This window comes from Pecten maximus, chromosome 5 (genome assembly GCF_902652985.1).
Source record: "Pecten maximus chromosome 5, xPecMax1.1, whole genome shotgun sequence".
Classification (NCBI taxonomy): Eukaryota; Metazoa; Mollusca; class Bivalvia; order Pectinida; family Pectinidae; genus Pecten; species Pecten maximus.
In genome coordinates, this window is record NC_047019.1 from 23,944,176 (window position 1) to 23,968,826 (window position 24,651).

Here is a 24,651-nt window from a genome sequence, read left to right on the forward strand (position 1 = left end):
ACATTTGTTCAGGAATGAACACCAAAACAAACAACCAGAACATTACTGTTTCTAGATCCTAGCACATCATTAACATGGTAAAACTTTATTCATTTAACAACAATTCCGAAATATTATTAATCATGCTTGTTGGCCTGGATGGAAGCATGCTCTTAAGAGTGGAAGGAAAACGGAGTATACAGGGAAAACCCACATGGTTTGGCAGGTAGCCCCTGTACCTTTTCATGTCTAATCAAGTAATCAACCCGTAGTTCCTTTAGGTGAAAGGTGAGTCAACATATGTTACCATTGTGCTCTCAAAACACCTAAGGTGCTCTTAAATAGTGTTGCAAAATTAATTCGTCCATTTGATTATTATTTCTAATATAAATTCTTTATATTTGCCTTCCCTATATCAAATATTTATCATATTTTTTTTACCAGCTGACCTCAAAAGCTTTCCCACAAGGAATCCTCTCCTAACCAGAAAGAAAACCAATTGTGTGCAAGATCTATCAACAGCAGGCTTCGAATCATTGCTTCTATATCACATGGCCTTTGATAATATAACATCACAAGCAACCCTTAGCAACCCATCTTTGATTACAGTATGATAACCATTGTATCACAGGACTCTAGGCTGTGTATAGGAGTAAGACATGAAAACTTATTAGTTAGTCTGCATTGAAGTAATAGGCAGAACACCCAAGCATGGATGGAATAATTCAAAAGTCACCTGGTCAGCAGTAAAAATTTTTTAAAGACCTTAGCAATCTCTGTAAAGTTAATGGAAGTAAAACATTTTATTTAAATTTTATTTTAACAAAGTTACTTTGACCTAACCTGATCTCAAAAGCAATTCCAAGTATTACTTAACTCTCAATACTAAATGTATTATAATTGCAGCAAAAGGACACATTATTTTCTGGAAACAATTGAAGTCAGACAGAAAAAAAAAAAAAAAATATAACAATATATCTATGTTAATAAATATGACAGTAATTTCACCTGCTATGGTAATAATCTCCAACACCACACTCTTTTGTTGTTCGTTATAGTCTTCCTTTGCCTTCAGGTATTCTTCATTCATACGGCGCACAGCATTATTGTGGAACCTAACACCATCCTTTTTTGTGTCAATGGTCATGTAGTTTTTGTTGTTTCTCAGTGCTTTTTCTTCCTGTAAAAAGATTATATTGAGTATTAATTCAAGGGATTGGGTTTATTGTAGAAATCATTTTGATCATGTCATGCTTTAAATTAGATCTACTTTCATTTTACTACAGATATATATTTCTATAACTTTTAAAAATCAGTTTGTGAAATATGATGTATAAACAGGTGTAAAAGTTATAAAGTACTACTAAACGCCACATTTTACCAATTATATTTGACTGTGAAATCTATCCATGACCATAAGTCTGTGGCAAAGAGAAACAACTTCATCTTCTTTATTATTATTCCAAAATCAAATAAATCTTAATCAAATATTTACAGTTTCTTCTTAGGTCAGTTGATAAAGATTGGCACCCACGTTATTATCTAAATTTCTTAATAGTTTCAATATCAAACATGATTCAGAGAATTAGTCCCCCTCCCAGGGTCAATTTATATGTCACAAATTGAATGCACAGATAATGAATTTATGATGGAAATATTTCTACACACTGATTTCTTGACAGACCAACTGTATTCAAATTGATGCTGATGATATTACAGACCAACTGCATTCAAATTGAAGTACCGAATATTACCAATTTTAACAAGCAATATCAGAAGTTCAATGCAAGTGAACCCCAAGTAAAACAAGCATGCTGGGTATTGCTAAAGCAATACATGTCTCCTACAGGTTCCTGCTTAAAGTATAGGAACTATGACCTGGACCTTGACCCCAAAATCCTGTAACTCAAACTTGATCTGTAGCTGCTGATTCTGAAGTTACATACCAACTTTCACCAATATACCTTGATGCATGACTGAGAAAATAGCAGAAAACTGAGGGGACAGACAGACAAAGGGAGATAAGGATGGAAGGAAACAACGTCGTAAAAGTTAAGCACCTCCTTCTCCCCAGGAAACTACACAGGACTAATTATCAATTATCTATCAAAGAATCATTTGAAATTTTGAAAAGATTACATTAATTTAATATAATACTGACCAAAGAAGCATAACAACCCTTAGGAATGTTTCCCTAACAATATTTTACCTTGCGTGTGACCCTGAAAAAATATCCCAGCTGGCTGTTACTCTCAAGCTTGAGGACTTTGTTAGGTTCTAATCCCAAATCTCTTGCCACCTATAACATGAAACAGCATAATCAACAATCCTTTTGATATGCCATAAATTGTTCAAATAGAAAATAAATTTATCTCATCCTTTTAAATCTGTCACATTCAGGAAAATGTCAATTCCTTTGTGCTGTTACAGTATTTAACTTTAATTCATAAAGGGAAAAGTTTATTGAAGTTACTGGATAAAAGTTAAAAAAAAGTTACTGTCAGAATAGATAAAGGCTGTTTGTCGAAGTTTTCTCCCCTTGTAATAGCTAAGCCTGAAGTTAAAGCTTGGAACTAGTCAATATTTGACTGCTCCTTTTTACATTACAGCTATACAAATTAAAATAAGCACCAGGGGCAGTTTTTTTAAAACAAACAGAGCCTGATTCAAGCCTGTCATACATTAAGCATGTCCATTTAGATCATTAATTTTGTTTTCCAAATAAAATGGACAGAAATGTTAACACTGCAATCAAATTCAGTTCCCCACCTTGTTCATCTGACCTTTGATACTGTCTTCAAGCTCATCAATTTTTTCTCGCAGCGCTGTAACAAATACAATCATAATCAGGGCTCCGATAAACCACTCGTCCACTCGTCTTGCCCGGGTCAAAACAGTCAAGTGCCGAGTGAACTGTTGGGTCAGACTCGTCCTAGTGCCGAGCAAAAGTTTAGACGACACAGTCTGTGTCGAATTGTTACTAATCCAAAGACATTTTTTAAAAAAAGATTTTAATATCATATGTCGATAAGATGAACCATACACATACCTTAGGCTACCGTGACATGTGTTTACAAATGACTTCACTAGTACGGGCCGGGTCGTTCAAACGCTTGTAATTTACTAAAGCATGCGTCTGATAATAAAGCATCAAAGAGATGCTGTTAACAAACCAGTGCGCATGCGGGCGTTTCTTCACAACTTCCTTTACAACAACGAGCGAGCGGCTTGTTGATTTCTTTTTCAAAACAATCACTGACGAACGTTAAATGACGGTAATGAGGAAGTCCGACAAACTAGAGATCGAAATGACACAAGTGTTTGGTTTAGTTTGGTTTGATTCATTTAACAGATGGACTGCCTCCTGTGCGTGCGATATGCATGATTGTGTGTGGCGAGTGCGTATGTGTTTTTTGAGGTTGCAGCGTATTCCTGTTTAGTTTCTTTACGACTCAAGTGAGGGTGAAAGGTGAAGGGTAATTCCATAAAGAATAGATGACGAAATACGACATTTAAGATATCATGAACTGTACTCCTATAATATAAGAGGCTGCTGGTCGGCCCTTTTTCTATCGGAAATGATTTTGCCGACTGCGCTGTGTACATGTAAAACCTATAACATTGTTGGAGTATCACGAACTGTTAATATTGTACAGAGTGCCCAATCTTGCAGATACTTAGTTGACACTTTTTATAGGTACTGGCTCTATGAGATTAAAAACTTACAAAAGATAATTTTGTGATGTTTTCTTTCTTCTATAACTAAATATATTATTAAGACATGATAAGATGTATGCACTCACACAAGGACATACAATATAAAAGTCTTAACTTAAAACAAGATGAAATCACAAGTTAGCTATTTGGTGCCAAGTGGATTTCAAATAGTGCCGAGTGCTTGTACTATTGTTACTAGGCACAGTGCCTAGTTGTTCTAAAAATTTCATCTGAGCCCTGATAATAATGTACAGATTGAATTTCTACTCGATAATAATTTGTTACCAAAGTTTTCTTGACTACAAAGTACATACACTTATTGCATAGTAAAAGTATTCTTGACATCATTGTTATGGCATCAAAGTTATATCAGAAATCAACTTTTTTTTAATTATCCAGGAACCCAGTTTTTTTTTTAAATCTTGGTTTGGTCACTTGATGTTAATAATATTTCTTAACCCGTTAGTCATCAAGTTTTTCCCAATTTTTTTCCACAAGTTAAAAAGCGACCAATTTTCCGGATAGTAAGAAATTAGATCACCATGTTTCATCGTCAATGTCAGCCATATGTGTTGGTGAAATTACCTGCAAGGCCTTCATCAAAATCAGCTTTAATCACGAAATCATGGTTTTCTATCTGGGCAAGGTCCATTGTTGTCTCAATCATCTCCTGGAACTTGGCAAAGTCCATCAATAATTCCTGGAGAATAACAAAATGATAATCATGAAAATGTGAATACTGAAGTAATGTTTAGAATCCATATAATATTATATGTGTCATGAATTATGATTATTCCTGGTTCGGTAATAATGTTAGGAGATAAAATTTCAAGAATTTTAGCACTTTTCAAAAAGGAAGACGTCTATAGAAAAACAATTTAGGAATATTCCCTTTTTTTCTTATGCGAAGTTGATGTTTTTTGCATGTGATAGTAACTGAATATATATTAATATACACTGTGTAACTCCTTTGATCTTAGTTTTTGTATATTCCATAAGTTCCTAGATCATACCTTGGCTGGGTTAGTAAACAGCTCCATGAGCAGTGTCTGGTGTTCTCCTTCATGTTTCTCCAATACTTCCAGCAGGTAAGGCATCTTGTCTAAGGCCTGGTACACTCTATAGCAATCCTGTAACACAACAGAAAAGCTGTGAAGAAATCTTTACTGGCTAATCTATTCATTTCAACTAAAAATATTTGGCCTTTAAGTACAAATGTTATCAATACCTACATTATTTTGGTTTGGTTTGATTTGTTAAACGTCCTATTAACAGGTCAATTAAGGACGGCCTTCTGTGGTTGTAATATTCATGCATGTGGTGGTTGTGTATGTGTGTTTTGGGAGGCTGCGGTATGTTTGTGTGAAGTCTCCTTTAATAGGCCAGATCTTTTGCCAATGTATAGTGCTACCTTACCGAGGCATACTTCCGAAGCCACCCACAAGGACATCCCGACCCAGTCACATTATACTGACAAAGGATGAACCAGTCGTCCCACTCCTAATATGCTGTTATCAAGCATAGCGAATATCAAACTTTTCTGGCTTTTCTGGCCTAAATAAAAAGTAGGAAACAGCTTTTAATACTGACATTGAAATTTAAGAGCGATAGAAGAATAAAGAAACCATTTACCTGCAACGTCGCTCTCTTTCTCTGAAACTTTTTGGCTAATCGCTGGAAATCTGGAATTTTTCTTAGCTGTTCATCCTGTAATGTTTGTCTCAGTTCTGAGTCCTCCACAAACACTTGCACCACATTCAGTCTCTCCTCTAGAATTGTAGAAACATCCCTTTATCAGTGCTATGATTTTCTTTATGAATGAAGACACATGTGGTTGAACTGTTACAAAATAATGCCTTTCTATGGCCTTTAAATGACACCATATTATTATAAAAGCAAAATAAAATTCTGACAGCAGATATTATGCTATATCAAACATGTTACACAACTCATTTATTGATAGATATTCATTGAATACATCCTCAGTGACATTTAAGACTTTGGAGCTAATATAATCTGCAAACATTTATGATATATTTTTTTAATTCTTTTTGTCATGTTTATACAGATTTTATGTCAAAAAAGTATTTTTCCAATAATGGAAATAATTATGCAATATTGTCAGAACTCAATTCATCAAGCAGTCTCCAAGAAAATTCCTTTGATGTTTTTGTTTGCACAGCACTTCCCACAAAAAAAAGAAAGAAAAAAAAATTTAGAATATGTTATTCTTCCATCTTGAATTTAATTTTAGCCACACATCTTACCAATTTTATTGAGGTCCACAAGGGGTTGTTTGACCCACTGCGAGAGCAACCTTTGGCCTTGAGCTGTTTTACACTTGTTCAGTAATCCAAGAATACTTTGGTTTTTGTTTCCACCTTACAATACAAAACATACAACTCGCTTAAACAAATTAAAACCTTAATTTAAAGACAATATGTAATATATACATTTTTCAGAGTATTTTGAATACTTTCAGGGACCTAGTTCATAGTCTCAGGAATACAGGGCATTTGAGCTATTAGAGGACAGAGGTTTATAGTCCTAGATTGTAAGGTGTCAATCATATAAAGTTACAAGGAATCTTAATGTAAGATTATGCTGTATGCCTAACCAATAGTTGTGTTTTATAATGCTTTTTTTTACTATACTGTAGTATGGACAAGTTTTAATCATATAGAGTGTAGTCATCTAGTGAAAAGAAAGGACATTACCTGTCCAAAACTGCAAATAATATACCTATAATTTTATATCCGAAGAACAATTTTCTACAAAAATATTTACAAATGTTTCCTGACATTAAATAGAAAGTGAAACTGTTGTACGATATCAGATTATGCATTTTAATCAGTACCTTCTCTATTACCTTCATTTGATATTGCTATTTTGTTATTTGGTTTTACTAAGAAGTTTTGTTTCTACAGCAATTGACTTCTGTCGGGTATGGCCCTTATTCAACGGTTACGTCGAACTAACACTATGAATGTAAAGGAAGAGGATACATATTGGTTTATCTGAGGTTAATTCACAAAGATTATATAAGGATATGGTCGGGACCCAAACAGTTTTATGAATAGAGAGTATTGGAGTTATGCCGGTTTGAGTAAGCGAGTTTCTTAATTTGTATTTAAATCAAAGCTATTTTTGTGACAATTCTGGGTATCTAATATAAACAATAGTAGTCCTAGACTAGCTTTTTCAACTTTACTTACAGAACTTTTTTTTCATGATTGCTGATCAAACATGAATACAGAGAAACTACTACTCAACGAACAGTTATCATAATTATACAGTTCCGTTTTTGAACTGTGTGGTAGAAAGTGCAGTAACACATCTGGTTCATATTTAAAGAAAGCTTACTAAGGAAAAAATCAAATCTTACTGAATGATGTATAATCAATCAAATGAGACAGATCATTGCATGCAATACAGGGATTAACACTTAATTGAGACAAAACATATAGCACCAACCTTCCACTGTGCTGGGGAGTAGATTCAGGGCTCTCACAGCTGCAGCATCCAGCTTCATGTACTGACTTAAATCGAACAGGGACATGCTAAACTGAGCGAAGTTTTCTTCATCTGACAATAACTATAACAGAGAAACATATAACAGTCAATAAACTTACATTAATAAACTGCTTGGTACATTCTGTATACATGTTTCTATCTTAGGTTTCGCCAATGCTATCAGTACGTTATAAATGGTACCATCTTGTTTTATTAGTGTTGCCTTTTTTATACCATGTTTTAGGACATTAGCAGATATTAAATTATATAATAAGATCATTATATAGTACATTACCTCCAAATACTTAATCAGAGCGGAGAGGGACGTCATTGCCTGTGCCTTTTCTGTCTCAGCTGAAGTACAACACAAAAAGTTGTTGCCACTAACTTCTCAGTCGTCACATTTCATACAAATTATGATCACACAATTGAAAGAAATCAGGTATAATAGCATAGGATCAGAAATGAAGCATCAAGTAATAATGAAACTCTTCTGTCTCAAGCCTTGTTAATCAGTGTATATAAACAGAAAATTAAAATGACCCAAGATGTAAAAGAATGTAACAAAATATTCTTTATCTACAACTTACAGAATGATGTTTAACATGTTATCTGAATAACATCTAAAAATACAACTTATTCACATCTTACAACTTTAGTCTACTTACGCAAAGTAGCACTATTTCCTTGTTCTCCTTTTTTAAATTTCAATAGCCTGTTCAGATCTTGTGTAACATCTTTTGAGGAAAAGTCAGCTGAAACAGTTAATATAAACAAATTCAGTAATGATTCCCTTGAATAGATCTCGCCTTTGTTTCAAAATCAAGCCACCTTCTCTAGTTAAAAATAATGACCAAATGTGGAGAAGGCTAAATTGAGCATATGCCCCAATAAATAAATATTCAACATGATTTCCACAATCTTGGATATCCTCTGATCTCTTACCCAATAATCTAACAGTCTATACCTCTAGGAAATAGTTACCATATGTTATTTTTAGTACTGTTTATACTATCATCAATTGTCAGACTATCAATTTTATCAACACTATCATTCCCTTTATAATTTTCTTCAAATTATATGTACATTTTTTGCGCTCGGTCACCAATAAACCACTTCGATCCAGCACTTGCTTCAGTTTGCCTGCATCAGCACCAATCTCCCCAGACATGATAAGACATTCCTTTGGTCCCAATTGGACTATTAATGCCTGTAGAGTTGAAAATAGAAAAAAGTTCTTTTTAAACAGTGGTATTTGTAAGATACATATTTTCATATCTTAAAACTATAAACATTATTTATTTTATGATGATTGCAAAACAAGTCACATCAAATTAAACCTATCACTGTTGTTGGCCTGGATGGAAGCGCCCAAGGGCAACCAGAGTTCTTGCATGAAAACCCTATGGTCAGGCAGGTGACCCCATACCTTTTTATGTCCAATGGACTCAAACCTAGGTCACCTATGTAAAAGTCAAGTGTCTTACATGTGCCACCTGACCACGACGGCAGTGTGTATTGCACAATGAGTGTGCCACACTTTTCACATATTAAATCTTAATGACTCACGAAGTTAACAATGTCTGTCAGTTCAAAACATGATTGTAAGGTATGTTTTGGAAACATAATTCAAATTTTAAGTAATTTAAAGAATATTCATTACATAACATAAATGTATTGTAAATGTTGATTAAGAAATAGAGTTTACTAATTAGTAAGAGGAACACATTAATATGTTATGGACCTCGATCTCCTACAGTATATTTTGTTAATACATTGTATTACAATACAGACTTTAAATTTGACATTGTTCATGTCCACACTGTTAGAATTACTTCTTTGCCACATATTAATATTTCAAGTAATTTTTATCCTGCAGACAAATCTATGCAAGGATCCAGTTCATTTTTCATTTTTTGTTAACGAAAACTCTATAAAGCACAAAAATATGCAAATCTACACATCAGCTTTCAGAAACTCTCTGAATTAGTACGCTATGGCCAGTGCATGATTACAATATGGGGCTTTCAGACTCATGCTTATTTACTACATATACATATGCATCGGCTGTTGAAAGGATACGGAAAATGTTACCTCTAGGTTAGAGAATTGATCATTGTCCACAAACTCGCTGACCATGAACTTCCTAAGGGTAGCATCAGCATATCCAACCCCTACTAGCTGTAAAGTAAAATAAAATCAATTATCAAGCTTATTTCAGGAGTGAACTTGTATGTCTCTCAATATGTAAATCCAAGTCAATAGTAATCAGAATCAAAATGTTACTTCTATTGGAAAAGATTGTCTAATGGTTAATGTATCCTAGACTACTTAATAATAAACCATGCAATATATTCATATGGATTACATTTTCAGCTGAGTGTTATTAAAGATAGAAATTCATCATACATAACTTTTTACCAACCGTTCTGTTATTAAATAAATTTTAGTTTTAAATCAATAGAACAGTTTCATTCAGCATCCCATCAAAAAGAAAAAGGTAAAGTTGGTTGTACCCGCTGGCCTGTATCAGTGCCAATCTTTACAGCTATTACTCCCGCAGATGTAGACATGTCTGTGCTTCCAAACAGGATCTCCTCAAACTGTGTCAGGTTACCAGGAGAGGCCTGCCAACAAAGTAAGTCTAAATAGGTTAATCAGAACAGATTTATAATGTGGTAATCAAGATGCTATATATAGACAACCTTGACCTGCCACTGTGGAGTTTTTACTCAAAGGATTAGCTTTTGAACAACCAAAATTCAATGTTTATACATCCATGTCTTTTTTTTTTTTATAAATCCCTATCTGCAGCTGAGAGATGAGAATTCTTTGATTTTCAGGAAAGTAACTATTAAGGATAAAGATGCTAATATTATGATCTTTATAATTTTCATTATACATTGTAGTATTACATTCTTCTCAGATTTTACTCCATCCAGTGAATCTTAAGACAGAAATGATAAATGAAGTTTTTAATACTTTTAAACAAAACTGCAAATATGGTTGTTTCTTACTCATCATTTCAAACCAATTAATAAACATCACTCCCTGCTATTTGACATAACACATGAGCGCCGGTATTAACAGCACTGATGGACGACTGTTCATACCTTGAATGCAAGTGACCAGTCATTGTTTTTGGAGCCACCCTTGTTCCTGTATACCTCCACACGATACTGTCGGACTAGTAACAAATCACGCACCAAGGACTCAAAATTCATCTTACTTAGGACCACGGATTCAAGCTTCTTCTCACCTTTGGTTTTCAATGGCATTAATTTAAAAACAAAATGGGTAAGGTAATATATGAATTTCATTTAATATAATATAAATTACAATTTCACATAAATAAAAAAACTACATGAAATAATAAATTATTCAATGATTAATAGTAATACAACTTGACATCAACAACCTAAGACACAAACTTGTACAAGATATAGAGAAGACATTTTCATTTGTACAGTAGTCTACAGAGTAATGATGAAGATTTCCTAAAATAAGAAATGTCAACCATATTCTTGGGATATCCAGTGCAGATTGTATATTACATACCTGCTCCAAGCATTTTGATAACACCAGTCGTTTTGTAAACATCCTTGGCAACAAACACTGCATCCATCCCATGGACTGTGTAGTAGTCCTTCAACAGCAGATGAATATTTAAATCAACATGTGCAATGTGTAATAATATTCTACTATTAAGAAGAACCAATTTCTTATTAATTCAGTCTTAATGTTTACTATAAATTCATAAACAGAGATGACCAATTTGATATGACAACATGTACATAAAAGTTTAAACTGTGTTATATGTGAGACAATATTATGAGTATAAACTGACAATTGTTTCAAACACAACACACAAAACCTAATAGAATTAGTTAAAATTAGGTACAGATGCATGTATCAAATGAGAAAAACTAAAAAAAGGTCATGTTGCATTGCATAACCCACATTTACATAATAGTACTTTAAGAAGATATAAAACATGATACTTACATTTCTGTCGAAAACTCTAAGGGTTGTACTTGATTTCTGGAAAATAATGCAACAAAGCCAATAATATTTCTTTAAGTTTTATATGCATTGATATTTTGTGTAAAATTATGACTAATTCTAGAAAATCAGTGCATGATGAAGCTGCAGCAGTCTCATTTTAAACTAATTACATCATTTAGAAAAACAAATGCTATCAGATGATCCATTAAAAAGAGGCTGTCTGATATCCGATGTCCTTTTACATGATTTATAATATCAAGAAATCACTTGATATTTCTAAATATCATACATGGCTATTTCTGTGATTTCCCCATATTCAGTGATTGCTATATATATGTATATATTTATATATGCTGTATATAGTTTTAAAAAATTAAAGATTTCTCTTAATTATTGGTATGGCACTAGTACTCCTTATACAACTAATGTTCACTCAAAATAGTGCCACAAAGATATACATATATGTTCCATGATACAAATTTCACAATATGATAAATACCGTACCTAAATATATTGCCATGAATTGCCATGTGGGAGATGCAGTGCATTAAAGGGAATATTTGTTAACAAAATCTACGTTTTTGAACTATACCATATAATCTAAATCCAAAGGGATGCAATATTTGTAAGTTAAAAGATTCCACGCCATTTCAAATCAACTGATTTTGCAAAAAGATCTTTATCTTTCTTTTTTCTTAATAACTTTGTTCTTGCCTCCTTTGACTTGCCTCACTTTTGGCCTTAGTTGAGCATTAGCATCTGTGAAGTAGGTAATGTGTTCTGTCTATCCTTGTTGCTCTCTGCTTAAAAGTTATCAATGATTAAATACAAGGACGCATCAGATTCACCTGTTTTCCGCCAAATGTATGTATCAACAACTGTCAAGGTGTGGCCTTTCAGTGTGATGGCACTATGAAATTACGCATCAGTGGCCCCAGTATATGTGAACATAATTCTTTTATGACCTTCAAATTCAGCTAAGGACATAAATCATTACCAAATCAACCAATCTAATGGAAAGTTTTGTTTTCTAGGCACTGCTTTATTAGTTACCCAAACAAAAACAGAATTTTAAAAAGAATACCTCTGGTAAAGATCTGTGAAATGAAAGAAATCCCTGTTCTTGTATGCCATCTGGAAAACAGAATGTAAAGCTATTGTTATTCATAAATCATGATCATATTTCTATTTTTTTTTTTTGCACAATTTATATTAAATGTGTATACATATGTTAATTATTTAATCACAGTGACCGATTCTTTAATATATGCCATATCAAAAAGGGAATGGTAAAAATTGAAAGTAAAAGATGTGTCAATATAAATTATAAAGCTTAAGATTACTGTAACATGGAATCATGGAAATTGACTGTATGGGTTAGCGCTGTTCCAGGGCTTATATTAGTACAACTTAAATATGAAATCAATTCCATTAGGAATGGGGCCAATTAACGGCCCCAAAAAGCCCCGATATGCATTGTTATAGGTTGTGGTATTAATGAGATATAATATGAAATAAACTTCCATATTAACAACAATTGGAGTTATATTACAGTTGTGTGATTGCACAACGTTCCAAAAACATCGTGCAGACATCGTGCGCACAAATGTGCGATGTGCGATACAAACCGCACAACTGTGCGATGTAAACCGCACAGCTAACGATAGGTTTATAAATATTACGAAATAACTAATTATATGACAAGAGGCCCAAAGGGCCTTAACGGTCACCTGAGATTTGAAATATTTCGGTCAACTAAATTGACCCTTTTTGGCCCCACCAATCAGTCCTAATGGGGTCAGTCTATGAAGAGTATTTGATTCATACATATACAGTGCAACTTCCGAAAACCGAACCTTCTAAAAACCGAACACCTCTTAATACCGAACGAATTGTTATTGTACGGAATCGGTCCTTCTTTATTATGGTATTTAAAAACTTCCAAATACCGATCCCTCTGAATTCCGAACACCGGACCGATTTTGTCTCCGGTTCCTGATAAAGTATACCAAAAATTACTTCTGAAAACCGGCCTTACCTGAGCGATTATGACACGAGGTCAGGCTAGTCAACCGTGAAACAACAACTGTGACGGGTATTGTGTGAAGCCAAATTGTGTCTCGATCGGGACTTACGTTTACATGTAGGTGATTTGTACAGGTAATCCAATAAATACCCTGAGGGGCGTTATGATTGTAGTGTATAATCAACACGGTAATTAATACTAATTATGAAACAATGCCACACTTCATCGAAGCGCAGCAGATTCCATGTTAATCTTCGCAATACAAGTAGAGCTAGGAGCCTGAGTTTCGCATTCTAATCTAAATGAGGCCCAATAAGGGGTGTTCTTGCAGGGTCATAACTATACACACTGAAATGATGCCAGTGTCCGATGTTTATTTTTTAAGACAATACCGATATCGGGAATACCACCGGTATCAAGTGATCAATTGTAATTCATATTGAAGCAAGACATCTTCACACACTATCATATCATTCGATTTCCGTTTTTTGTAAAATCATTAAATATCCCGTATTAGGCCCCACCACATGGCGAAGCAACAGAATGCAGGTCGATCGTGAAGTGCAGTAAATGTATAAAACTATATAAAACTACAGTTAGTCATTTTAATTTCTTATATAATCTGTAATATATGCATTGATTTACTTTCATGATATTCATATTCTTCAGACAAACCAAATTATCTATGTGCGTATAGTAGGCCTAGTGTCGGTTTGTAATCGGGTACAATCTAACATCGTCCAACCAATTATATTCGGAACTCGACCGGTTATTTTGACCAACTTCTCCAAACCGAACCCTCTGTAAACCGAACAAATATCAATGTCCCATGCATGTTCGGTTTATAGAGGTTCCACTGTAATAGATAAGAAGATTTTTGAAATTTCAGTCAATTTGACCCTTTTTGGCCCCGCCCACCAGCCCCTGGGGGTCAACCAGGGCCAACATGTACATAACATTAAACTGTAATCCCATGCCGATAATTTGAACCAAGTTAGAATGAATTCCAATACAAATCCAACAAATAATAGTCAAAAGTGGGATTTCCCTATATAAACTATAGTAAAGTTTACTCCCTACTCAGGGGCAAACGTGAGACCCCAGGGTCATGAAATTCACAATTTTGGTAAAGCACCTGAAGACCCTTCCATCTATGAAGAGTATTTGATTCTAACATATCTGAGAGTAGAGAAGAAGATTTTTGAAATTTCAGTCAATTTTACCCTTTTTGGCCCCGCCCACCAGCCCCTGAGGGTCAACCAGGGCCAACATGTACATACCATCAAACTGTCATCCCATGCTGATAATTTGAACCAAGTTAGAATGAATTCCAATACAAATCCAACAAATAATAGTCAAAAATGTGATTTCCCTATATAAACTATAGTAAAGTTTACCCCCTCCCCAGTGGCAAACGTGAGACCCCAGGGTCATGAAATTCACAATTTTGGTAAAGCACCTTAAGACCCTTCCATCTATGAAGAGTATTTGATTCTACCATATCTGAGAGTAGGGAAGAAGATTTTTGAAATTTTAGTCAATTTGACCCTTTTTGGCCCCGCCCACCAGCCCCTGGGGGTCAACTAGGGCCAACATGTACATACCATCAAAGTGTCCTCCCATGCTGATAATTTGATACAAGTTAGAATGAATTCCAATACAAATCCAACAAGTAATAGTCAAAAATGTGATTTCCCTATATAAACTATAGTAAAGTTTACCCCCTCCCCAGGGGCAAACGTGAAACCCCAGGGTCATGCAATTCACAATTTTGGTAAAGCACCACAAGACCCTTTCATTTATAAAGAGTGTTTGACTCCACCGTATCTGAGAGTAGAGAAGAAGATTTTTGAAGTTTTAGTCAATTTGACCCTTTTTGGCCCCACCCCTCAGGCCCCTGGGGGGTGGGGACCATATAATTCACAATTTTGGTTGACCTTTAGCCATAGAAACTTTCTGCCAAATTTCATTGAATTTTGTTAAGTGGTTTTGGAGAAGAAGTCGAAAATGTAAAAAGTTTACGGACGCACGACGCACACCGCACGACGGACAAAAGGCGATTAGAATAGGTCACTTGAGACTTCGTCTCAGGTGACCTAAAAACATATAAGAAAAAATTAAAATTATGATATAAGATGGTCGCTTTTATATCTACGTGTTGCATAACAATTGTTTTCATTCATGGAAAATGTATGACCTGTTAATTTTTGCCATTTAAGTACCGTCATTTTGTGTCGCAAGTATTCGTGATGTTTTCGACGGCTTGGTGATACATCTACATGTACATGTACCAGAATGGTAGATGGACATCACTACGATTATTTATCTTACTTAAAATACATAAATTACATATATTATGTATTTTTAAACACAACAGAAATGTTTCTATTCCAAACAAATCGATTTATCTGTTGTTTAGTTCTACATGTATTAAATAGCCTGTATTTAATCTTGCCGAATACACATTTCTTCGACTCGCCAAGGCCTAGAAGTGTCCTCGACGTCCGAGCAAATTATATAAAGTTCTTTAATAATAATTTAGATAACTTATTTAATTATATATCGGTATTTAGTTTCATTCCTAATAATTATTGCATATATTTCAACAAAAATATGGTAATTAGCTGCCTCGTAAAATGTTAATCGTTGTATATCTTTTACAATCGTTCGACACGTTGTAATAATTAGACGACGCAATCCTCATTTTATATCTACCACGATACATATCGCACATGTACCGTTCCAATCGCCCATCGTGCGCACATTTTCCTGCACGATCCGTATCGCACAACGTTCCACGATGTGCGATCACATAACTGTATATAGCAACTACGTTTTTCATCATCATCCGCTCCCCCCCCCCCTCTCAAATCACAGTCAAAGATGACCATTCATGATCACCAAGCCTTCAATAAAATTTGATTCATTACAAACACAAACCTGACAAAGACTTCCCATGTACTGTACATCTGAATACTCTGACTTCATTGTTATCTTAATGCTTTTGGCCACTAATATGTTGTCCAGTGAAAATTAAAAGCAGGTTATCATATTTTCGACAAAATATAAATTCGAATAAATACATTTCAAAGCAGGTCTGATTTACCAGATAATGCTGGACAAGTGTTGGGATTTCTACTAGTCCTTTTTTACAGTTTTACTAAGCAAATAATAACAAGATTTTCACTCAGTGAGTCGGGCTTCCTGCCTTTCGAACCAAACACCCTGCTGGAGAATCTACTAGTTCAAGCCCTGTCTGAATGCCTGTGGCGCGGTAGCTCAAATGGTTAGATAGCCTATCTGTCAAAGAGTTCAGAGGTTTGGGTCTTAATTTGAACTCATGAAGACTCCTGGTCTTGTTATTGCATTTTTCCTCTCCTGCTACATTTGGCTTCTATACAACTGAACAAATACCCTTCGAAGGTGGTATAGGGCCCAGGGCTAAAGACGTTGAAGGAGGGAAGAATTTAAGTGGATCTGGACAAGCTGGGCTGAACGTCGGTGGCATTAAGGTTAGCTCAAGTGCTGTCCTCAGTCTGCAGGTCACAGGTTAAAGAGTTCAGTACCAGTTTGGTCATGATCATTGCTACTGTTGTAGTGGAAAAGCAATATGTCACTTTTGACTATTTATAAAATGATTAAGTTGCATATGCTTTTCTGATACAACAGTACTTTGAGTAGCTCTGTGATGAATCTCATGATCATTGCGTTTTTCCTGTTCTAGATTTGTTACTCACTTGTCTATAGTGTTTGGATAGACCAAGATCAAGGTATGTTGTTCACTTGTTAATTTGATGAATTTTCCCCGACTCATCTTAGATGATTATATATATGTACATGCACAGGTAACTGTACTTTAATATAGACCAAAGTATGCAACTGTGTGACTGATAATATTATGTATCCATAATGGTTCATAACAGACCAACAGTACTAGTTCAAAACACAAATGTTTGTCACACAATGAAAATCAAAAATAGAGTGGAAATCTAGTCCTACACCAGACATAGTGACAGGTCCAGAGAAAACTCGGGCTATTCAAACAGTAACATTTTACAGACCATGTGACACTAGAAAATGAATTTAGTACTGAATGACACGTTATTTAGCAAACTTCAGAAGATTTTAACATGAAATTAATGTCTTAAATGGTATATCTTTATGATACGATTGCCACAACGAATCCTCATAAACCAGAAACAATATTATCTACCTAGTTGCAGCTCTTGTTTTGGTTGTAGAGCCATCTTTTCCGATGAAATACTCGCGGGAAACTTCAGATGATTGCTCAGCACTTCCGGTTATAGTCTGTTTCAGATATCTTAGTGAGCCATTATAATCTATCTGTAACGACAGGAAAACAGCTAAGCATACAATTGGGAACTTGTTTTGATATATTGGTAGAGGTTTCGTCTATCGAGAGGTTATACCTTTTGATATACCGTAAAATATAGAAAATTGAAACTATTATTTTACATAAACACAACGACGTTAAATATCCCGGAAGTGGCCATCGACCTTCACCTCAAACACGTGCGTTTGTTTTGGAAGAGCAGACGACAGGTATTCATTTCTCGTCATAGATTTCTCAGACGTTTTCACCCCTATATGTCGTTAATAATGAAGTTGATTTTGTTATGTCTACGCATATTATGTCCATGTACAATTTCATGTTTTAGATTGCTGTTTTAGTATATATATCATGAATAGTTGATAAAATCCAGCGTATAATGCGCCCGTATAATGTGTTTTTCATCTGTAGTTCGTGCATTTTGAAGGCACAGATAAACGTTCAGCTTTTTCAGTGTTTTTATCAACTCATATGCGTATATTGGGATTAATTTTTTTCCCTTTAAAGTTTATTCAGCAATCAGCATGTATACAGACAGAAAACCAATTAGTGTCATATTGACACAACACAGTCACACTCACAGTTCGTTCTTCCGCTTATAGAAGTTTTACATGATTAGGCCTAAAATCTAGATTCTATAACAAGAAATAAAAATTCAACATTACTGTATGGTCTGCTTGGGAATCGAAGTTCGTGGTCAGATACTTGCAAATTGTACTGACCCAAAAGTGGAAAAAGTAGTCCTATTTAACTATTTAGTAACGTTATATGTATTTATACATATATTTAACAGCATCATATATACATTCCAAGGAAAAGGTATGTAATGTAAACTTATGTAACCCTGGTAAATACTAGCCGCAATATACCGCTCGGCTAGAGAGATCTTCTCTTTAGCTCGATCGGTTGAGCGTAAGACTAGTAAGCCAGAGGTCCCGGGTTCGATCCCTAGCGGAGACAGTGATTTAAATTTAATTAATCATGCGCTCTGTTACACTTATATTACAAGAAACTCTGGCATATACTGTAATCAATATTGATCAATAATTTGCTAGCAAACCAAAGCCAAATGGCCCAATGGGACATCAGAGCTCTGTAGTGTATAGTCTCTTCTGAAGATTTAGCTAGGTATAGATTAATATTTTAAATTCTCTTGATACCCTTGACGTGGGTCTAATCATAGAGGATATTTTTCATCTTACACTAGGTTGATAGAAAGAGGATGCCAGGATGGTATGGGAATAAATACACCATTAAATATATTTACGTTATTGAAGCCATTTTCATGAAGAACAAATTATAATAACAGAATGATTCAGACTCTAGAATAAGCAAATTATCCCTTAATTGTAAGAATAGTGTCAGTCGCAGTTTAAATTATTTAAACAGTTTTAAACATATCTTTTTCCATTTCAGTAAATGCATGATGATGTCGATGCATTCCAGAGAAAAGCAGCAACAACCGTTTTTCAAACCAATAACAAATACAGATTGTGTAAATAACCGAAATAGCCTATATGAGGTATGGAAAAAAAGACTATTCGAAATCATATTTAAGTAACAATTAATGCATTAAATATATGTATATGGTCGTATAATTTGGTTATAAAATGAGTAATATTAGTCTACAGCTGTCTTTAAATCAATATTCAAGATGATAATACATCACCAAGTAACTTGGATGTGTATTAGATCCAGAAAATGATAAATAAATTAATATCATGAATTATCAGAATATGTATTATATTACTCAGTGTGTAAGTGTTCATAACTAACAGTCAAAAAACATCAAGTGGCTGCATGCTAATTGACCCACAAGTGTTGATGTAAATGGTAGTGGGTAATTCAAGTGAAAAGTATACCGGTATATCATAAGCTGGTATATGTGGTTTAATTTAATGATAATTTTTAAGACTAAAATATAATGATATGATTATTTATTATTAAATAAATCATTATAATATGAGGACAGTCATTTTGTTAATTACGTCACAATGAATTATACTAGTTAGCTATTTGAAATTTTTATTGATTTAATTATTTTTCAAAATTACATATCAGAATCTAAGACATTTAATTAATCACGGCAAATCATCTATAATTACATGTGATTAATAACTAAAATCTCTTAAAGAGACTTTAATATGATTTCAATTTTCCTGATGCATTCAAATAACTTTGATTAAATGCCATTTCTTGTTTTCTAATGAAGCCATCAAGCCACATGAGACAGAAAACATTCCAAAACCTATCAAATTTCCAAGTATCCAATGCTAAAGGTAACATTTCAATAAATTAGTTATTATTTAGTTCATACTAAGGAAAGTATTACATACATACAAAATAAATGTATGTAAAAATGAAAAAGTTTTAATTATTGACAATTATTTTACAAATTTATATGTATAAACATCTGTTCAACATTAATACTCATATATTTAAATGGCGCAGCATGTTTGCTCAATTTAAAAAAATTATATATACACTGTATATATATATAAGTAATGTATTTTATCTTTTAAATGAATTTATCAATAAATACTTGTTTACTTTAATCTATTATTTTATGCCCGGTCTTGATTGAGATAATAAGAAAACTTCTTCACAGAAAATGAGGCAGTTAAGCAGGACAGCAACACTTTGCATGCGCTGCATCAGGAAGCTGACAAAATCATGAAATGGAAAGTTCAAACAGAAATTGAAATAAAACAGAAGGTATAGTTTACCTTGGGAGTTTTTGCATGCATGATATTTGAAGAGAATATATGATGGTGCACATGGTGGCTTAATTGTTTGCTAGCAAGAATGTTGAATTGCTTATTAAAGCCACTATTAAGAGTCATTTTGTGTACAGATTGAAAGATATCTATAGATTATACCTAGTATCAAAAACAACACTGAAATAGCATACTGTACCATAACTTTGTCAAGTGTTCATATAACCATTAAAACCCATTTGAAACAGTGTTTCCCAAATAATGTTCCATGGAATGATATAAATATAAAATAGCAGAATTTACTGATACAGATAGCATATTATGTCATTGGTAAATTGTGAATTGTTTTTGAGAACAATTAGACATTTCAATGCATTTTCTACATTGGATATACCTTGTATAATATTATTTTAGATACTCTTCACTGAACAGTAGTTGTGTTGCAAGCACCTAAATTGTGCAATTCAGTTGGTGTATACCGGTAGTTATGATTCGGAAGTTATATACTGTTCTATTCCTCTTAATATCTTTTAGGAAAAAAATATACATGAAGCAACATGTACAATTGACATGCTGCGGAAATCCAGCCTTGAACTTCAGGTATTGTTCGATTTATATTTCTTTAATATCTTCTATAAATCATCACTTTGATTCCATTTTCCTTAAATGTTTGCTACAAATTTAAGATTTATAAGTTTTGTGAGTACATAAACCCCATTTTAGCACTTTTAAGACTTAGATTTAAGTCTGGAAATAATTAGCCCACCAATATGTTACTGTTCTTAATCAGTACAAAATGCCAACAAGAGTTACCTGTGCAAATGTTTACCGTTCTTGTTACTTAATTTTCTACAAAATCCTCCTACCTTAAGTCACGTACACAGATATATTACCTCGGCTCCCCATGTTTATTGCATGATTAATATATATGTTCATGAATGCATTAATTACATATCAAAGATATAGAAATATTCAAAAGGCAATGTTTCCAAATGACACTGTTGTAATCCTTTATTTTTTTCCAGCTGCAAAATGAAAATCTTAGTTTGAAACTTCAAGAAGAAATTGAAAATAGGGAAGAACTGCTACAGAGGTATATCAGGCTTCTTGACGTACACAGTAATATTTGTGTATGACCCTTTTGCAGGATTTTTTAGTTACAATTTTCAGAACTGATTTCTTGATGCATTCCTTTTTTAGACTAATCAAGTCAAATATTAATACAAAGTGTATATGTAGAAGATATACCTATGCTGCTTTAGCTGACGCATAAATTTAGCAAGAGTAAATTGCTGAGAATATGTTCAACAATCTTGACTAAACTTTTCCCAAACGGAATTTCTGCCTTTTTGTGTCGCCGTGAAAAGGTGACATATAGGTATTACTATAGCGACGGCAGCGTCGTCGTCCGCACAATGGTTTCCATCCAATAACTTGAGTTCTCTTTGGCCAATCAAACTCATACTTCATACAGTGCTTCCTTACCAAAAGTGCTTGCTTATGAATGCTTTTCAGGTTCAAAGGTCAAAGGTCAAGGTCACTGTTACTATTAATAGAAAATTGGTTTCCATGCAATAACTAGAGTTCCCTTCAGCCAATCAAACTCAAACTTCACACAGTGCTTCCTTACCATAAGTGCTTGCTTGGGAGTGCTTTTCAGGTTCAAAGGTGAAAGGTCAAGCTCACTGTTATTATTGATAGAAAATAGGTTTCCATGCAATAACTCGAGTTCCTTTCAGCTAATCAAACTCAAGCTTTACACAGTGCTTCCTTACCAAAAGTGCTTGCTTAGGATTGCTTTTCAGGTTGGAAGGTCAAAGGTCAAGGTCACTGTTGGTATTAATAGAAAATTGGTTTCCATGCAATAACTTGAGTTTCCTTCACTGGCTTCAGCCAATCAAACTCAAACTTCACACAGTGCTTCCTTACCAAAAGTGCTTGCTTGGGATTGCTTTTCAGGTTCAAAGGTCAAAGGTCAAGGTCACTGTTAGTATTAATAGAAAATTGGTTTCCATGCAATAATTTAAGTTCCCTTCAGCCAATCAAACTCAAACTTCACACAGTGATTCCTTACCAAAGGTGCTTGCTTGGGATTGCTTTTCAGGTTCAAAGATGTAAAATAGCTGCAGTTTCACTACAGATTATCAATATGTTGTGATTTCATCAAACTGTGATAGAAAATCAATAATTGCAAACTGCATGAATGTGTATCAATTTGCAATTGGATACAATGTATCGATATTATTATTTCAAAGGTTGCGTCAGTGCTTGAATGACATTTACAAATTACAAAAAGTTACAGACAGATTTTATTGTATACTTTTCCAATTGGCGACTAGATTTTAGGGCCTGTTAGCCCCATAGGCGACCTGGTAAAAACATCCACTTCGAGCCTTGGGACATTCAGAATTGAGAATTTCTTTTCTGTAAAAAAGATTGAAAAGGTCTTTACCTGACGTGCATAATTTGTGTACCCCCAACTCAAAACTTTATTTTAGAACAAAACTACTGCGCATATATTATTTGTCATCTATTCCCAATTCATGTTCAGTATATTTTTTAATAGTGACAGCTATCCAAAATGTGTTAAATATTATCACTTCAGTTCCCATGCATGTTAAAACCAGTTTTAGGAGTTCAGATTAGCTCTGCATAGTATTATACTGTTTCAGTAGTAGAGAAATATGTACCAGGTATATCGTGAGTCATGATTAATTTCAAAATTTTGCTTTGATATCATTACAGAATAACTTCTACAAGGGACATATGCAATTTGCTGAAGGATCACAGCACAAAGACAGAAGACAGATTGCTAACATGTGAAGAAACTTTCAAAAAAAAACTAAAATAACGTCAGATGAAAACTTTATATAATAGAAAACATTATTGTTAATTTTTTTAATATTTAGTTCTAGAACACAGGCTGTCAACTTATTTTTTTAAAGTGTGCTCTTAATTAGCTCTATTCAAATTGTCTTTTTGTTTTTTCTAAAAGTTTCCAGAATATTTTCAAACATCTTGGTATCATTAATTCACAGTTTATTTTGTATTGTCTCTTGCATATTTGTTAATAGCAAAATTTATCTGTTGAAACAGTTCATTTTCATTATTTTTCCCTTTTCTTAAAAAAAACAACTTGTGTCTGTGATAGAACATCAAACATCAGCATTCTTTTACAAATTGTTTTAATTTTTTTTCAAATGTCTGATATAAAATGAACATCTTTCTATTGTTGATCAAAAAAATCTTGTAAATTGCAGGCAAAAAGATTTTTTTCCCAACATTGTATCTCCATCAAATTTAACTTTGTAAATTTTACTAATAAAGTAGTAAATGAATTTTTTAAAAAAATGAAATAAAAAGAGAGATCTAATTGACATTGGTTTATGTATGTGATATATGAATAAAGATTAAACAGTGATAAAGACTATTTTAATATCACAAGATTAACTGTTTTAAATTTCAGGTGAAACTGAAAGAACAGAATTAAAATATAAGGAAAAGGAACATTTGAAACAATTTGAGGTAATTGTTTGTTAATTGCTGCACCATACGTAAATTATATGAGATTTGTAGCATTTTTACTTGGGATTTTGGATTAATGAAAAGATGCAATTCAAATCTTTCTACAAAAAAAAAATTGAAACTGATTTTGTTAGTGATGTGATAATATTATATTTATGCTCAACTTGGAATTCAGCATCCAATTCTATAAATTATATATCTAGAGAGAAAGTCTATTGGTCCAGGCATGAACATTTAACTATGGAGCCATAGTAATTGCTAATATACAATTTACTTTGATGATAAAATTGTTGTGAATACATGTACATCCAAATTAATACTCCACACAATTGTTAAAGGATTCACCTGGGCCAAGTTAAAATTTTCTGGGTGTTGTTGTCCAGGTGGAAGTCATTCATCACTCGTTTGTTACTTTATATGTTTTATATGTTTATCTTTTCTAATGAAATATCAAATATTTCATTTATTACAGGAATTATCAAAATCATTTAGACAGCTCCAGCTGAATGCAGAGGAAGATCACAATAAATTAACAAACCAGTGTATGTACTAAATAGTATTCCTGTATCAACCATCCACTCTCACTTATAAAAATAATTACAGTAACTAAACTACATATATTAATGATGATAGATATATACATTTACATAAATATATACAATGATTTTAATAATCATTATAAATATCAAACAATATTCTAAGGTTGATCATGTTGATTCAATGCTGCTTAATTATAATTCATGATAAGTTTCAGTCTTCACTGGTATATATGGGGATATTCTTACACGTGCATACATGTACAGCTGTATGTCCATATG

At 33.5% G+C, this 24,651-nt stretch overlaps 2 protein-coding genes across 2 annotated transcripts in view; one reads left to right on the forward strand and one right to left on the reverse strand.

The window, feature by feature from the left end:
* LOC117327597 (DNA mismatch repair protein Msh2-like) overlaps positions 1-17,536 on the reverse strand; it is a 28,955-nt gene extending 11,419 nt beyond the window's left edge. The window contains exons 1-18 of the mRNA XM_033884650.1: positions 17,454-17,536; positions 12,299-12,348; positions 11,215-11,250; positions 10,768-10,855; positions 10,323-10,468; positions 9,726-9,836; positions 9,304-9,390; positions 8,296-8,419; positions 7,878-7,964; positions 7,505-7,563; positions 7,171-7,291; positions 5,964-6,077; positions 5,329-5,465; positions 4,710-4,826; positions 4,282-4,396; positions 2,749-2,804; positions 2,189-2,278; positions 988-1,159 (exon numbers count right to left, since the gene is read on the reverse strand). Coding sequence (XP_033740541.1) covers positions 988-1,159; positions 2,189-2,278; positions 2,749-2,804; positions 4,282-4,396; positions 4,710-4,826; positions 5,329-5,465; positions 5,964-6,077; positions 7,171-7,291; positions 7,505-7,563; positions 7,878-7,964; positions 8,296-8,419; positions 9,304-9,390; positions 9,726-9,836; positions 10,323-10,468; positions 10,768-10,855; positions 11,215-11,250; positions 12,299-12,348; positions 17,454-17,487 — 1,744 coding nt within the window. The 5' untranslated portion in view covers positions 17,488-17,536. The remainder of the gene's footprint in view (positions 1-987; positions 1,160-2,188; positions 2,279-2,748; positions 2,805-4,281; positions 4,397-4,709; positions 4,827-5,328; positions 5,466-5,963; positions 6,078-7,170; positions 7,292-7,504; positions 7,564-7,877; positions 7,965-8,295; positions 8,420-9,303; positions 9,391-9,725; positions 9,837-10,322; positions 10,469-10,767; positions 10,856-11,214; positions 11,251-12,298; positions 12,349-17,453) is intronic.
* Positions 17,537-17,750: 214 nt separating this feature from the next.
* The window catches only part of LOC117327598 (synaptonemal complex protein 1-like), a 33,189-nt gene continuing 26,288 nt past the window's right edge, over positions 17,751-24,651 (forward strand). Inside the window, exons 1-9 of the mRNA XM_033884651.1 lie at positions 17,751-17,803; positions 19,008-19,113; positions 19,804-19,870; positions 20,200-20,306; positions 20,843-20,908; positions 21,334-21,401; positions 23,054-23,127; positions 23,775-23,833; positions 24,306-24,375. Coding sequence (XP_033740542.1) covers positions 19,015-19,113; positions 19,804-19,870; positions 20,200-20,306; positions 20,843-20,908; positions 21,334-21,401; positions 23,054-23,127; positions 23,775-23,833; positions 24,306-24,375 — 610 coding nt within the window. The 5' untranslated portion in view covers positions 17,751-17,803; positions 19,008-19,014. The remainder of the gene's footprint in view (positions 17,804-19,007; positions 19,114-19,803; positions 19,871-20,199; positions 20,307-20,842; positions 20,909-21,333; positions 21,402-23,053; positions 23,128-23,774; positions 23,834-24,305; positions 24,376-24,651) is intronic.